Source organism: Schistocerca piceifrons, chromosome 1, assembly GCF_021461385.2.
Source record: "Schistocerca piceifrons isolate TAMUIC-IGC-003096 chromosome 1, iqSchPice1.1, whole genome shotgun sequence".
Taxonomy (NCBI): Eukaryota; Metazoa; Arthropoda; class Insecta; order Orthoptera; family Acrididae; genus Schistocerca; species Schistocerca piceifrons.
Window position 1 is genome coordinate 846,921,298 of NC_060138.1, and position 18,154 is coordinate 846,939,451.

Consider the following 18,154-nt stretch of genomic DNA (forward strand, 5'->3'; position numbering starts at 1 on the left):
GCTATTGTTAGTACAATATAAATGTAATGATTGAGTGTGTTCAAAAATGTTTTTGTGTTGTACTCATCTGAGCTGGACAAATCATTGTTGAAATTACCACATTCTGCAACATTTGTTTCAAGTTTTAAAATTCTTCACACCATTTGTTCAAATTTCTCAAAAAATAAATTAACATCCCATTTGGAAATCTATACAAACTGACAGTTATCATATTTTGATTCATCAGTCTAACAACTAAACAGTATGCACTCCAGCACAAAGAGAGGAAATGATGCTGTCACATTTAGCAGATGATAAATCTATAGATAGTGCATGAAATACAAAGTTTGTGGAATGAACACAAAAAGATACTAACAAAAAGAGTTGGTTGTTTGGGGAAGGAGACCAGACAGTGTGGTCATCGGTCTCATCGGTTTAGGGAAGGAAGTCGGCCGTGCCCTTTCAGAGCAACCATCCCGGCTTTTGCCTGGAGTGATTTAGGAAAATCACGGAAAACCTAAATCAAGATGGCCGGACGCGGGATTGAACCGTCGTCCTCCCGAATGCGAGTCCAGTGTCTAACCACATCAAAAAGAGTCATCAGCATGTTACGCTCTTGGAGTGTTAGCACCAAGGTGTAACAGCTAGTGTCGTGGTAACATACTATGCCTTAGCTATGGGATTCTTTTCTGGGCATCGAAGGTACAAAACATGGTCACAGTTTTTAAAGTGCTGAAAAGGGGCATAATACTAATAACTGGAAGTAATAGTTGGGCCCCATGTAAAGAGCTATTTAAGAAATTGGGCATCCTCGCTGCACCAAGTGAGTATGTCATGTCATGGAAAAATTAGTAAATACTTATAAATATCTTATACATAATCCTGGAACAAGAACCAGTTGAGAATTTCATTTACCTAGGAAAAACAATCAAAAAATTCAAAAATGGCATTCTATATATAAGGTAAAATTGTACAATAAATTGCCAAAGGAAAGGAAAAAGATTACTAAAATACATCAGTTTAAGGAAGCAGCTAGCTAGAATGGTTTTCATAAGTAATGCAAATTACACAATTAAAGATTATGTGACTTACTGTAGTTGGTAGTAATGAAAGGGGATAACTACAACCCTTGTCACATTTCAATACGTGATCACAGTTTACTGCTTTCACAAGGTAATCATGTGTAAAGATGTAAAATGCATGACAGTAATCTCTTCTGACTGTTTCTCATGTTGACTGAGGAGCATTGTTGAATGTGGCAGGAATGGAGTCTGGAGATGGTGCAAGAGGCACAGCAGGAGCTTCTCAATCCCAGGAGTCATCAGCAGGTATCCTTTAGTGTGTATGGCAATGAACAATCAAACAATGTTTTATATCACAAAGGACCAGAAGCAAATTGTGTGTAAATCAAGGAATATTACACATATAGACATACTGAACAAGGCACTGCAGTTGTTAAGACACTAACCCTATATTGAGGAGGATGGATTTCTGTATAGCCATTGTGATTTGGATTTTCATAAATCACTAAGGCAAATGCCAGGGTGGTTCCTTAATCAAGGCCATGGTCAACCACATGTCTTACCCTCATGGAGTACTTGTCCCGTACTCAAAGCATTTTATGTATGCTGTGTGTTGTGTATTTTGATGCACTGATTAAGGGTGTCTACGTGGACAAGAAAAAAAAATTCCCGGATTTTTCCCAGATTTCCCAGTGAAAAACACGATTTCTCCTGGATGAAATTATGTATAAAGCAGGTGAAAATACATCCGTGTTAAGCAACAGTATACTTTTTCTGGGAGCTGTAAAACCTATCAGTCCTTTGAATGGTAAAGGTCTTATACCGGCGGAGGACGTCCCAGCACTTTAGAAAACGAAATCCAGGAAAAACAATAACGTTTGGAAAGATGTTTGATGCAAGACAATATGCACAGAGTTTATTTTCGTATTGCGAAAGTATACACACAAATTCCACAAATTACAGCACGGTAGCTTCGGAAACTCTAAAATAGAGATTGCGTTGAGTGATGCACTCTTGTCAGCCAGTCATAGCTCATGTCACGTGATCTCGCTAGCGATAGTGAATGACGGCAGTTAATCAGAGCACGAGGCCTACGAGAAAGACAGGCCGCGGCACGTATGTTACGAAGGTAGGCCGAGCTCGCTCAACTCAGGAAAGTGCATTTCTACAGCGGTTAACTCATAAGTAGATGTGTATGTACGAACGAGAATTGCATCGTCTATTGGCATCCACTGTTATTAGTCCTACAATGATAGGAAGTCCATAGGCCTACTAACATGCTCTAATTTGGCAATTAAAATCGTGCCAAAATGATTATCAGTTGCGTAGAAAAGTCGAGGTGTTCTGGCATGAAAAGACTTGTGACATTACTCAGTAACACATTATGCACATTTTTTTGAAGGTCAATTACACTTTTTGCCATCGATCGCATAATTTTTTATCTATGTAAGAACAACATTAAATATGAAAACTAACTTGAAGCTCGGTCTTTTTTTAGCGTGTGTTACACGTTAAGTCATATCAAATACAAATGTGCCGGTAAAATTTTAAATAGTCGCATAAATGACTTATCTTCTGGGCCCGACATTTTTCAAATGGCTGATCATCAAAGTGTTATGTTTTGCATGAGAGTTATAACGCCCTGTGATTTAAGAAATTCACTGCACATTCTCACACGTAACATAAATCATCTTGCGTGGAAATTTCCTTTGAAAGTAACGCATCTCAAGCCATTATTCATAATATTTACTGGTGATCTGTTAGAAATGTAAACAATTGTGATGTCACGCATATTGAATGCACGCTAGTTGTTGCGGACGTACTGCATAATCTTCGACCTAAAGCCTTTGACACTTTACGGTGTCGGCAAACTGGTCTGTGCATTGTGTAAATTACCCATTTTCTATGCAACTAAACTTTTATTTTGGTGTTATTCCCTGATTTATGTTTCATTGCTGCAGTATTATTCAGCAGTAGTGGACTAAAGTTCTTTGTCAGAGTATCAGATCTTACACGCCAAACCTACAAAACTTTAACTGAAATCTAAAACAATGAAAAATCCCCGAATTCTAAGAAATTCCCAGGTTTTTCCCGGATGTCCCGGGCCGTATACACCCTGTGATTTGCATTGTATTACCTTGACAAATCTTGTATCAATGTGAGATGATCCTTGTATGAACAAAGATAAATAAATAAACTAGTGCTGTCTGTTAATGAAGACAGGTTAGCCATTAGTAAGAGAATTTTGTCGATGTGGCCAAATACCTCTCAGATGTATTAATTCTGTTAGTGCCCATCACCCACCTCCCAAACGTCTTCAAGTAATACACAAATAGTAGCTACTTTTAAGTTCCTGTAAGCCTACTGTAATATACGAGGAAGCATAATGTCAAATATACAGTATAAAAATGCTGACGTTATGTCACACACTACAGTATCATGTATCTCCTGATATTTATAGCTGTTTATAGACATGATTTGCCTCACTAAGACAGTCATTTAACTATTTTGTGATATTACTAACGAATTTATTAATTATGGAGGGAATCTTTTACTATCTAATAATTTTAGTAAGTTATGAGTTTCATCCGAGCATTTTGAAATGTATACTTCCCACTCCATAAACCCCCAACACAAAAGGAGTGCCTTCAGAAGTGTGGAACATATCAAATTATACATCAATTGGCAGAAGCACCCACTGCTGGCTACTTTTGTAATATATACTAACAACCAATTACAGAGTTAATGTTAACCTACTCAAATACATAGGCAGTATTTGCGCATGCATGTGTGCTTACATGCACGTATGAGAGAGAGACAGGGGAGGTGGCTATTATTCATTATAAACATTTTCTCTGTTGTTTCAGTAGGCAATTTTGTTTATACAATGTGTGACTGAGCTGCTCCTTTCCAACTTCCTTGGCCTGACCTTTTCCTCTCCAGTCTTTTCTAACTTTTCCATTCCCTGCTGAGATCTTTTATTCCCATTTGCCCCACATTTCTCACCCTCTCATGTTCCATCTCTGCAGTTTTTGATTATTACTTCTTATAGTCCTCACTTTGGTACTGCCACTACAATCTCCCCCTCCCCCATACATGCACATGGACACACACATCGACCCAATAACCACTCAAGCAAATAGTGTCACTATCGTCATGTGTAACGTGTGCATGGTTGTTTTTGAGTGTGTACTTAACTGGAAAAAAGAGATAGTAAAAATATGTACTTTTAAGTACACTTAAGTGCCATTTATCAATCAGCTGTACAATATTGGTTGCAAATCTATATGATTTTCATTATTATATCTGTCCTGGAATTTTTATTACCATGCTGCAACACTAAATAATATTATACCATTGCAAATAAGGTGACAATCAAAATTGGCACTAACCTATTTCCAGTTATGAAATAATAACTTAAATATACTAAAAGTAGATTATTATAATGAACGTAAAAGAACGATGCATACCAAATGCTGCAAATGTGCTTATAGTTGTCATTGTTATGCTGAGATTTATATTTCCATCAAGGGCATAGGTCCATATATTTGATGCTCCACCTGCTGGGCTTGTTCCAGTAAAGAAAAGCCCTAGCTGCATTGCAGCAGATGATGGAAACAAAATAAGGCCCAGAACATATGATATCTGCGATAAAAAAAAGGATCAGATTATTGAAACTATAATACTGTTAATTAGCAGATATTTCAGAAGTGAGCCACAGCTCTGAAAATCACTACTTTACAAATGAATAAGCATTTGAGGTTCATTATCTTACTGCTTGATTACCGTCTGTTTTATTAAAATTGTACATTATAAGGGATCATTTGATCAATGTGTAGTGGCGTACTATAACTAACACTTTAATGGTTAACATGTTGATAAAAATACAAGCATGTAAATAAGAAAACTACTTATGGAACAAGAGAGAGAGTAGGCAAAAGTATATGCAATTAATCTTCGTGAGGATAAAGTGAAATGTAGCAAATCACTTGCAGAAATGAAAGGTTTATTCAAATCCCTTGACCTAGATCGCAGGTATACAGAAAAAATGAAAAATAACTCACTACCAAACATCAAACTGTTTGCACTTACTATTTATATAATGTGGAGGTACATTGAGACCGTAGCTGTACGGCACCAGAGACTTTATACCGTGTTATCAACATGTCCCCTGTTTACTATCCTTGCCAGCTGCACAGTGAAACTGCACAGCTATGTCACACATTCATCCATCACCTGCCGAAGTTTCCAATTTTGCATTTTCTTCAATACCTGGATGAATATCAATTTGTGACCATGTGGCCAGTTTGCATAACTCCTTCACCGTGCTTTTTTTGTCTTACAATGTACATCATTTGTGAGTGAAAGCACAGAGGATGTGGAAGGGGAGAGGGGTGGGGAGGAGGGGTGCAGGATGGGGGGGAGGAGAGAGCAAGTCAAGTATTAAGGACAATTATTATAAAAATAAAATAAAAGTGTGAGTAAAAATTATAGAATTCGATAATCTGTGGTTTGTACTGAAGACCAAAAGGTAATCTTATATACAGAAAGAATAAGTCTAAACTGAACCATTTACATTACCAAAGTATTACTGGAGGTAGTAATAGTGCTAGGGAAGTAGGTAGAGAGGAAAATAACATTTCCTTTATCGGCTGTATGACTCAAAGACTCTCTGTTATGTTGTCAAAAATAGGGGCCTAAAAATACATAAGAAATTTCTGTTTTCAAATTGTACCTGTTCATTTAAAATACAGCCATCTTCATAAGTAAGAAGTCTTTAGCTTTTAACTTCCTTATGCAAGAGCTCTTAATCGTCTAGTTTCCATGGCACATAATGGAGAAAAAGCAGGTGTTTGGCAAATGTTGAGTGGTACACATTTCCACCTCCCTTCCCTAGCAGATGTTCTTTGTATCTTATTTTAAAACATCTCCCTGTATAATAATTAGGACAGTTCCCCCCATCCCATGGGATATGGGCTGCTAGTGGTATACTGTCCCATTCTTCACCCTAGTGAAGAAATGACAAAACATATTTATGGATTCAAAAGTTTAAAAAGATTTTTAAAATAAATGCAGAAATGATTACAAATATACAGAGTGCTTTTTCTTGGTTCAAAACTTAAAAAGGAAATAAAAAGTCTGACAGGTAAGGATGAAAAGACAAAAATAATCATCAAAAACTTTAAAATGAAAATGAAATATCAATGTTCATTAAAAAGATGTACTGCACTTTCACTAAAGAGCTGAAGGATGTGCACTGACGAGGAAGCTGTGAGGGGATTAAATGTTTGAATGATAGTAGGTATAAATTTATAAGCCATTGGGTGGTATCCATGGGCAGAAGGTAGGCCATAAGGTGCATATTGGAAAGATGGAAAAGAAGGAGAGTGAAAAGTAGAGGGAGGAGAGACCAGATGAGGTGAAATAGGTGGGAAAACCTGTAGCTGTTAAGATGGATAAATATCACAGTAGATTTCATTGTCTGGGAGAGACAGTCAGTTGAAATTGTGTTGGGATAGTATATGGAGCATGTGTATGTATAGAGATCGTGGACACAGCAGCAATGAGGGTTGATCATCAGATGGGAGACAGTGGAGTTACTGGAATCTGGTTGATGGATAGTACAGGAGATGCAGAGGCATTCAAGGTGGGTGAGGAGGGATCCGAACGTCATGTGATGATAGAAGACCCATTTTGGGGAAGGTAAACAGATGTGGAAAGAGAGATGGAGTGCAAGGCATTCGATGGGGTGGAGATCCATGCAGCATTTGAATATCAGATAATGAGTTGGATCAGGATTTGGTGGGTGTGGATATATACACTGATCAGCCAGAACATTATGACCACCAACTTACTATCAATATGAACCTAACAGCATCACATGGCAAGGAACGACTGCTGGTCAGACACAAGCATAGTGCATGTAGCACCAGTGAGCATGCTGTTTTGTGTGTACAATGGGGAAGGTGTACAATCCATCTGAGTTTGACCAAGGGCAGATTGCAATGGCTTAGAGGCTCAGCATGAACATTTTAGAAACTGGGTGACTTGTTGGATGTTCAAGGAGTGCTGTGGTGAGTGTCTTCAACATGTGGCAAAACTAAAGTGAAACAATGTCCAGATATCGTAGGATTGGATGTTAGACATCATAGGCTGGGCAGACTGGTAAAACAGGATAGGCAGTGAACTGTGGTGGAATGAACATGAGACTTTGATGCTAGACACACTACAAATGTGTCTGAACACACCCCGGCACCAAATACTCCTAACAATACACCTCTGCAGCTGACAACCCATGCATGTGCCAATGTTAGCACCACAACATCGGCAATTATGACTGAAGTGGGTTTATGATATTCAGCACCATCATGCCGACAAGAGGGCTTGAATCTGTCGTCTTCCAGGTGAACAGCACCTGTACTGTGGGATGGAGGTAAACTGGCAACAGCTCCATTATGCTCTGGGGAACATTCAGGTGGGCATCCATGGCTCCAACAGAGCTCATGCAAGGCACAATGATGGCCAAGGAGTATCATGAACTGGTTGCAGACCACGTACACCCATTCATGACAATCACATTTCCTGATGTCAGTAGCATTTTTTGTCAAGATAAGGTGACATGTCACAAGGCCAGGAGTGTGATGGAGTGGTGCGAGGAATACCTTGGTGAGTTCCAATTGATGTGCAGGCTCCCCAGTCCACCAGATCTGAACCCGATTGAACACATCTGGGATATGATTGAATGCAGTGTCAGAGCACATCAATTCCTCTCCAGAATGTATGGGAATTTGGAGACTTGAGTGTGCAGATGTGGTGCCAATTCCCCCTAGCAACCTATCAAGACCTCATGGTGTGTCACCACTGTTATATGTGCTAAATGTGAACACACCAGCTATTAGATAGGTGCTCATAATGTTCTGGCTGATCTGTGTAGTAGACAGGTGTAATCCCCAAGTTCAGCATATTGGTAGTTTTAGTCTATTTTGGGCCTTCTGTTAGATGATTAGTACTTCAGGTTTCCACATTAGTTGCCAGTCAAGGGTCAGTCTGATATATTTTAGGGTATTAGTGGACTGAATTGGTTGATAGTAAATGGTAAAGTAGAAATCATGGAGACAGAAGGTGTAAATGGTTTGTTCTATAATTATTGTCTGTGTTTTGGAGGGGTTCAGTCTAAAGGAGCCATTGGTTACACCAAGAGGTAAACTAACTGAGATGGACTTTGAGGGACTTTTGGGATTTCTGGAGTGTAGAATAGAGAGTGAGCAAAGTGTCATCATCAGCATACTGAAGGAGGTAGACTGGTGAGGGTGGTTTGGGCATATCAGCAGTGTAGAGGAGATAAAGGAGAGGACAGAGCCTGAGGGCACTCCTGCACAGATGGAAGGTACAGGAATTTGTATTGTTAATAGTGACAAAGGACAGCTGATTAGACAGAAGAGGTACAATAAAGTAGACATATTAATTGGAAGTGCATATGGCTTGAGTTTGCAGAGGAGACTAGATTGCCATGCATGGTTGTAAGCTTTCTGAAGGTCATGGGGCACAAAAATTATGGATTTACAAGAGCTGAGCTGGTGGGATAGGAAATGGGTGAGATGCAGGAGCAGGTCATCAGAAGACAGGAACATGGTGGTGTTGGTTCAGGTGTTGATGGATGCTTTGGGAGAGAATGGATTTGAAGATCTTGATAAACACTGAGGTAAGGCAGATAGGATGGTAAGAGGAGGTATCAGTAGGTAGTTTGTATGGTATGCTTTCCAGTTCTTGGAAGAGTTAATGGGAACTGCAGTGTTGAGTCTGGTGTATGTCTGGTGCCAGTTCCATTTTCTTGCATTTAGGAAGAGTAGGATGTTGGAGGTTTTCCTTAATAGAGAATAGTAACCTATGGAGAGGATAGTGATGTAAAGAGTTGCAAGGACAACTAGAAAGGAGAGGGGGCATTCTTCAAGGTGTTGATAGGTAATGCTGGAATGACCAGGGAAGTGTTTATTTGTGGAGTACTTGTATTATGTCATGTACAGTGACTGGTGTATTTAATTCTGTTTGTGATATGTTGTCCAATTATTGGAAGCTGGGAGTCAGGGATGGGACAGTGGCGTTTGTGCTACTATGGATGGTAGGGAACGGTAAGATGGAGAATATGACAAAGAGACAGAATGCTGTTATTTTAAGAATGGGTGCTGTGTGGGATGGGGACTACGTCACTTGGCAGGGAGTCGATAATTTGACCTCACCACTGGAGTTCTGCTACTGATGTTGACATAAGTGGCAATAATATAGGTGGAAAAGGTGTGGTCTACGTGGGTGAGGTAGTTGTAAGGGATAGGGTGTAGATAATGGAATTGGTAATGGCTGGGGTTTGGAAAAAGGAGGGTAAGGATAAGGTGTGAGGTGGGAGTATTGATAAGGGTGGTGGCCCAACAGGGATGTTCTTGTGGTGTCCAATTGCAGCTCTGCCTCTGGCCCTTGGAAGGGGTTATCTTGTGGAAAAGGATACAGGGAGAGGTCTTGATGGTGTGATAGGGTAAAGGTATGGACATTGTGTTGGGAAAGGTTATGCATGAAGGATGTTTATTAGTGAGTGGGGAGCAGGTGTTATGGTACAGGATTTTGTAATGCTGTCACCTCATTGTATGGGATAAGAGCAGTTTGTGTGGATGAAGGCTAGAGGTGGTTTAGACAAGAGTGTCAAGGCAGATGAAGATAACCTGGTTGTAGGACTAGGTAGCTTGGGTGTTGAGACAGAAGATGGATGAGCAAGAGAGATTTGTTGGAGGTTGTGTGAACATTGGAATGAACAGATGTTTTGGAGGATGATTGTCATGGATTTGATAATGTCCTCAGCAGTAGGAGATGGCCAGAGGGAATTGTTGGGGTGGATGGGGGTATCAGTGGGAAGGATTGGGACAGTCAGTTCAGGATTGGTAGTTGCAGCTTAGCTTTGCATTTCACAGAAGAGGTGGGGTGAAAGTAATTGCAAGTAGGAGAGCAAGCAAGGTTAGGCCACTGTTTAACAAAATGGCAGGTGGGTGGGTTTTTAGAATCTGCAGTGAAGTGACCATTATGATGGAACCATTTCTGGTGACAGGAGGACTGAGGATGAGATTTGGAAGGTTCAACATTGTGGCTGTGGTGGTATATCAGGGCTCCCTCTTTACAGAGAAGGTTTATGTTGGCAGCAGATTCAGAGAAAACCTGGACAAGGCAAGTGGGGCCAAGGTCATTATTAATCTGAAATCTGGGTAATCATTCAGCTCAGATGCCACTTCCTTATCTGTGATCTCAAGGTCAACTTTGGTGATCAGTGGTCATTTGGCCAAGGATGTGCTGGTGAGAGGTGTAAAGGAGCCTTTGGGACCAAAGGTAATAGAGGTATTTTGGAGAGAAGGTGCGTGAAACTTGGGGGTTCAAGGACTTTTCTTGGTACGATTGTGGATCATTGATTGGTATGGTTGTGGAGGCTTGGTAGCTATTTGATTTTGAGGGTGAGGTGTTTGGCTGGGAGGAATTTTGAATCCAGGTTGTAGAGGACAAAGATGTGAAGGACAAGGGAAGATGTTGGAGGGGAAGGAGTTATATCCATGTGAAGAGCCATGTTAGGTTCAGTTTGCAGTATTTTAGGTGCGGGAGAGGTGGAGATGCTGGTGTCTTGGCATTTTGTTAGTTTTTTAATGGCTGTTGGAGAGAAGGATGTTTGTGGGTTTGTGGAATTGTAGGGGGGGGGGGGGGGGGGGGTATGGCATTGTTATGTGGTGGCACGTCAATTGCCAGTGGTGAAAAAAGATAAGGGGATGTGGGAAAAGGGAGAGATTCATGCGTTGCTGTTGGGGTGGGAGAGGGTATGGCAGGTAGTGGGGAATGGATGTAGATGGATGGGTCGTATGACATAATCCATGTGATGACAGTGGGAACTGGAGATGGGGAGGTATAGATGATGGACATTGTGGAATGACCCATGATGTGTCAGTAAATGGCGACCGTGTCTGACATGAGAGGCCTCCAAAGTGGTGCTGAAGATGGTGGTGGTGAGCTGTGGTGGAGTCATGGATGATGAGGTGGTGGCTAGCAATGGAATATCTCCAATGTGACAGGAAAGACAGTTCTGGTGTAAGAGCTGATGTGATGATGATAATAAACAAATGAAGCTGGCAGTGGCAATGAAGACAGTGGTGGTGAAAAGACTGCTGTGGTGGGGAGATGGAAGTTGATGGATAGTTGACATCTTTGATGTTGGCAGCAAAATGGAGGTGGTGACAGTGACAATGAGAAAACACACACACACACACACACACACACACACACACACACACACACATAAGAAGTTTCAAAACATGAATAAACTACACACATGAACAGATAAATATGCAAAGTATAGGGCAGTGCTCCTACTGTCTACACAGCAATAAGAATAGCAGCAAGTGAACTAGTACTATGTAGTATCCTATTCAGACTAGTTGGTTAGTGCTGGAAAGATGTCAGGACAGTCATTTTATATTCACCTGAATTGGTGAACCGATCTTCTTGTGCACCAGTTGTGTGGATTAAATTTTGTTTTAAACTATTTTTAACAGAGAACTTATTATCTGCATATTATCATACGGTCACTAAATCCCTTGTTTCTAGATTACAGTTTTAATGTTGATTGTTTTAAGCCATTTTAGTGCTATTATTTTCACTTATTCTTGAGCACACATATTGCGCACACATGTACTGCCCTCTCTCATTTGAAAATCTTCTCAACCTAAGTGGCATCAGTGTGTTGTCAGCTCACTAGATACATTTGTGAAGTACTGTCTAACAATGATCAGCATGATGCACATTGTTTTACTAATATGGAGGTGAATTTTATCTTGCACAGGTATGACTACAGTTTTAATGTATGAGATCTGTTCAAAAAATTCCAGAACTTTGTTCACAAAAATTTTCTATGTTTACCTTCTACTTATTGTGCATGGTCTCCTTCGAAATACTCTTCTTCATAAATGATACACCACTCCTAACATGGTTTCCACTTCCAGAAGCAGTCTTGGTACATCTCTTGCTGGATCATGTGAAGCGCTATCCATGAATTTTCTTTTATCTTGTCTATCATTGCAAGTCTTCATCCTTTCAACAGGGTTTTCAGATTTGGAAATAAAAAAATAGTCTGTAGGGGCCAGGTCTGGAGATTACAGAGTATGAGGCAACACAGTGATTTCATTCATTGTGCAATAGTCACGCACCAAGAGGGATGAATGTATGGGTGTGTTTTCGTGATGCAAACACCCTGTGAATTGCCTCGCCACATTTCAGGCCACTTCCTTCTCACATTTTCTCGCAGGCATCACAATGTGTCCCGATAGTACCATTAATTAACAGTTTGTCCTTGTGGCATGAATTCATGACAAACTAATCCTTCAATGTCAAAGAAAACTATTGGCATGGCTTTGACATTTGGCTTGGGCTGACAAGCTTTTTATGGTGTTGGAGAATCTTTCTCAACCCACTGTGAAGATTGAACCTTGGTCTCAACATCATAATTGTAACCCATGTCTCATCACCAGTTCTGATTCTCTTAAGGAACATCTTGTTCTCATTTGCGCAATCCGAAAGCTCTTCATAAATTGAGAGTTGAAGGTCTTTCTGGTCTTAATTCATGAGCCGTGGAACAAATTTGATGGCAACATGATGCATTCCAAGATGCTGTGTCAGGGTTTCATGACATGATCCAACAGGAATATTACATTCTTCTGCAGTCTCTCAGACAGCCAGTCTTCAATTAGTATGCACAATTTCCTTGACATTCCTGTCATGAGTGTCAAAAGCCATCCTGAATGGCACATTTAACTTCTGTCTGACTATTTTTAAACCGTGTGACTGAGCAAGGTGGCACAGTGCATTTGGGAGAACTATGGTTCAAACCTACATCCAGCCATCCTGATTTAGGTTTTCCATGATTCCTCTCTCATCATGCAAATGCTTGGATGTTTCCTTTGAAAGGGTATGGCTGACTTCCTTCCCTAATACGATGGGATTGATGACCTCGCTGTTTGGTCCTCTCCCCAAAACCAACCTAAGCCATGTTAACCACTCATAACACTGAGTATGGCTTAAGCATACTAATCACCGTAGGTTTCCTGCACCATTTGGTGTGTCTCTGTAAATGTCCCCCCCCCCCCCCCCACAAAATTTAATGCAGACACATTACCCCTCTAACTCTGCCATCTCAAAATTTGCAAACTGTGTGATGCAACATTCTACTCAGTACAGCAATGAACAATAACTAACAGACATTCAACAGTGAAACTTGTGGCAGTTACACATTTAACACGGCATGTGCAGGGATGCCAACTCACATTTCACTTCAACACACCATTGGCGCGAAATTACAAATGTTCTGGAATTTTTTGAACAGACCTCATGCTTCCATAATGTTATATAACCAGCAAGTGTAAACAATTCATTGTATGACAGTGAGTTATTTTTCACTTTTTCTGTATACCTACATTTCAAAATGTGTATAATATTAACTATTATAGGTGTAACAATTGATCACTCTGAAAAAGACATTTTTAAAGATGTTGAAACCTAGGTCAGGGGATTTGAATAAAACTTTCATTTCTGAAAGTTATTTGCTGTATTTTGCTTTATGCTCACAAAGATTCAATTGTAAAGCTGCTGCATCCAGCAGTGTTCAAGTTTTTTAAAAAATATATGCAATTAAGAAGAAATAATACACTACATATATACAGTGCTGAATTTCTGAAAGTATGCTTGGGAATGAATCCCCTTTAACTTTTTGAATTCTCAGAGGAGAAAAAGTTACATTTCATTCATATTCAAAAGCAGAAAAATCATACATTACTGACATTATAATCAAAAGCAAGTAATGATATTAGATATTATCTATATCTGATGCATTTGTTAACATTATGTTGATATTCTTTTCAGGTGTCATGGCAGGCAATTTAACAGACTTTTGAAACATGACAAGTTTATTGACCTGTAAATTATTATTGACATTGTTCCAAATGTGAATGTTAAGAGCCACAGAAATAAATAATAGTCTTATGCGGTCAGATTTTAGAACACATTTTGAGAAGGCACTGCTTTCATTATTATGCAATGATGTCATAATGCCAGTTGTTCACTTCTGTATTCAGTGTTGAAGAATTTAAGGTGAAGTGTGGAATTCTATTAGAGTTTGAGTTGAAATGAACTGCAAGATTGGAGAGTGTTTCTCATCCCCAAGAAAAAAGATTAAGTTTTATAAAGAAAGCAATTGAAAATAGACTTCGAAGTAATGAAGATGGTATTTCTTCATTCACTAAGCTACCAGATCTTTATTACTGGCCTGACAATACTGAAGTTGCTTTTTTGAGGAAGAAATTAAAAAAAATATGCCAGAGATTCAGATTTCCCAAAAGAAAAGCAAAAGCAGTAAGAGGTTTTCGAAAGTTCTTAGAAAAAAGAAAATGTTCAGCTCATTATTACCTCTGGTAAACACAATTAATTGCATACCAATATCCATCAGTGAACATGGGAGGGTGTTTCTCACAAATGAACATAGTTTCAACCCCATGAAGAGCATCACTGCTCCTGAAGACTCCTGCCAATTTTATGTTTTCAAACTAGTAGGACCTCCTTTGCAGCTGTTAAACCCAGGTCTTTATGTGGAGATCAGGTTCCTGAAAGGGAGATGACTGGCCACAGACAGCAAAAGTAAGGAGTGGAAGCAGGGTAAATAGATAGTGACATTCTGATGCAGATTTGGAACCTGCTTTAAACAACAAGGTTCATCTACAAGATGCTTTATATTCAGCATGTTTCCTCTGAAGTATTTTACACTTAAAGTATCTACAACAAGTCTGTGAAAGGAATTTTTCATTGTTCTTTCTGTTCACTTTTGATATTTACATTTGCCCAGATTACATTTGTAACTGATATTTATCTCAGTGGAATTGAGGCAGTAAATATGTTGTATCAAACACAGTAGAAACTATATTATCTTGCAGACATATATCCCATTAGAAACTGAAGATTTCCCTTTGTTTCATTGTTAAATGAAGCTTTAATTCTTATTACAACAAAAAATTGCTGAAGTCAATAACTGAAATCCAGTTACTCACAGAAGTAATATCTGTCCATCCAGTGAGTAAATGACTCACTTAGATGTGGTAGGAGGTTGGAGGGAGGGGGAGGTTGCAAGGAGTCTAGACAATCTTCATCCGGTTTCATAAGTCTGTATGCTACTCAACGCATTTGTAACAACAGTAAAGTTAAGCTACATGTGTTTAATTTGAGATGAGACATCAGTTTTAATATTGCATTAAGGCAGGTACACATTCTGTATGTATTGAAAGTACAATATTTGTAAATGCCTGATTAAGCAGTAGAACAGAACACTGTAACCAGTCAAATTTGAATAATACTTGCAGTACCGGTATAGGCACATAAATCAAAGTGCATATCAATTACAATGCATTAATATTGAAATAAATACACTAACAGCAGGAATAATTATAAACACTCAATGCAATGTTTTGGGATGAAACCAACATCTGGCGTTCTTAGGCTCAATAGATCCAACTGGAAACCTTGCCTTTCATGGGAAATGTCCTCAGAACAAACTAAACTGTTAACTAAGATACTTACAATTACAATAAAATATGAATCTTCCTGGCAGATTAAAACAGTGTGCCAGACTGGGACTCAAAATGATAAGATTACCTTAAGTGTTTGATATCTCTTCACCAACATGACAAAACTGTCACCTTCCAATATAACCTAGAACTGGGCTAAGCAACAGAGCACTATGTCACTGCATCTAATATTTTGTATTATTTATTTATTTATTTATTTATCAATCAGTTTCTGTGGAATCGTGTAAGCCAGAGCTACTTTGTCACAGAATGAGTCATTACATAGCTTACAGATTGATGAATAGAAAATTTATAAATGGAAGAATGAATGAAAAATGAAAAACTTGTTAGAGGGTAATACTAATCAGTAATGTATTGGAGAGAAAAGCATATATATTTCAGACTTGCTGCCTTCACTCATTTGCAACTGAACTGTCACCTTCCACGCTAATCTAGACCTTAGGCTACACAACAGATCAATCTGTCACCACACTCTACATTCAAAAAACTAATACAAATGCAAAAATTATTGTAAGTTTATCATTGTTATGTTCTCTTTCTGTTTGTGCATGTGCGATGTCATACACCACACCATCATTATGTTTTGGGATGAAACCAACATCTGGCGTTCTTAGGCTCAATAGGTCCAACTGGAAACCTTGCCTTTCATGGGAAATGTCCTTAGAACTGAGCCATCCAATCAAGATTCAGGACTTACACTCACAGTTTCACATCTTCCAGCTTCTCTCCCCTACTTTCCAAATTTCACAGGAGCTCGTCTGCAAACCTTACTGTAATAGTGCTCCTGGAAGAAAAAAACATTGCGAAGAAATGGCTTAGCTACAGCCAAGAGAATTGTGTCCACAATGGACCTTTGAATCAGCAGCAGAATTTGCAATGTTTTGGAACTTCCTACCTGCGACTAGAACTCTTCAAAATGTGTTCATAGAATCATATTTGAAAAATTTTTAATTGGAAAAATTTAAAGGTTCAACAGTTTCATTCCAATACAGAGATGAGTGTACAATGTTTCACACATTTTGATTTCAAAATTCACAAAATTAGTAAATAATCTACTAAACAATGGAAAACCCAGGAATGTAGTCTGGCTTCAGCTGTCAGAAACTGTGAGCATCTGTGTGTGAGTTGCGTTTGCGTGTGTGTTTGTGTTTGTGTTTGTGTGTGGTGTCTATTTTTGACAAAGGCTTTGTTAGCCAAAAGCTTGTTGTGTAACAGCCTATTCGTTGTGCCTATCTGCGACTCAGCATCTCCGCTATATGGTGAGCGGCAACTAGATAATTTACTAGATATATATGTTTGTTTCTTAAGTACGCTTTATACTGACTAGGTACAATAATGTTTGTTAAAACTACAACATCAGGAAATTTACATATGACTGAAATGCTCACAGTACTGAGGAATAGGTCCATGACAATACAAAGGTGATTATGTCTACACGATTGCACATGAAGAGTTATGTACTCTTAATCACTGTACTTTACATGTACCTAATAAGCATTTCACTCACATCTCTGAATAAACATTTCATACTGAATAAACATTTTACCACAAGCAGCTACATTCACTTACCAGAGGCATAAACAAAAACTGTGATACAAGGCCAATGACAGGTCCTATGGGTCTGCGGAGTGTCTTTGTAAGTACTGAAATGTCTAGTGCACAACCAAAATTGATGTAGATGATGGATGCAAGGATGGCAACACTGTAGTTGAAGGCGTGGTCAATGGCACGGTCCGGGCGCACCACAGTGACGGGCACAGGCGGAGACCGGCGCATCAGTGGACCGTCCACGCTGTTGTTGTGCATTTGCAGCCACATAGTTGTATGTCCTAAAAATACACCTGACACCTCGAATGCTGATGACCACACACCATCCTCACCCATGTGCTGAGTTCGAAGTGTGTAATGTGTACTCTCAGGTGTAACCTGTAACACCAGTAAGAATTGCAACAACTGGTAAAAACAAAGATCCATTTAGACAATAATACACATAATACACATCATATACAACTCAGTTAACACAATGTTCCCATGAGAAGATAGCGGAACATACTTACAAATTAGTAAAACCAAAGTAAAATCTGTTGTGCATAATCTGCAGATTTCCGGTCTGACTGCGGGTAGAGTGCAGCCTTTCATACGCCACAACAACATAGGAGGGAGAGGATCAAGTCCAGTGCCCCAGCCACCTTTTACGCCCAGGAAAGATCCCAAGTGCTCAATTTGATAGCAGGATAACTGGCTCTGGGCTCATCCTAAATGGAGTGGAATGACGAAAATCCCCACTCCTACCTGGGACTGAACCCAGGACCCTCAAGGCCGGAAGGTTGCACTCTGCCCACTAGACCATACCATTACCCTAGTTACAAGTTAGAGGAATGTAAATCTGTGTCTTAAACTTAAATGTTAGTCTGAAAATGATAGTGTTTTATAGGCGTAGTAATATTTAATATGATACATCCTAGCTGTCCCTTAACCTTGGGACCACCTCCTATAATCACCATTTAA

At 39.3% G+C, this 18,154-nt stretch overlaps 1 protein-coding gene across 1 annotated transcript in view; it reads right to left on the bottom strand.

The window, feature by feature from the left end:
- The window catches only part of LOC124715533 (ileal sodium/bile acid cotransporter-like), a 186,675-nt gene that overhangs the window by 12,694 nt on the left and 155,827 nt on the right, over positions 1–18,154 (bottom strand). Inside the window, exons 3-4 of the mRNA XM_047243104.1 lie at positions 17,216–17,572; positions 4,472–4,646 (exon numbers count right to left, since the gene is read on the bottom strand). Of these exons, the coding sequence (XP_047099060.1) occupies positions 4,472–4,646; positions 17,216–17,572 (532 nt within the window). The remainder of the gene's footprint in view (positions 1–4,471; positions 4,647–17,215; positions 17,573–18,154) is intronic.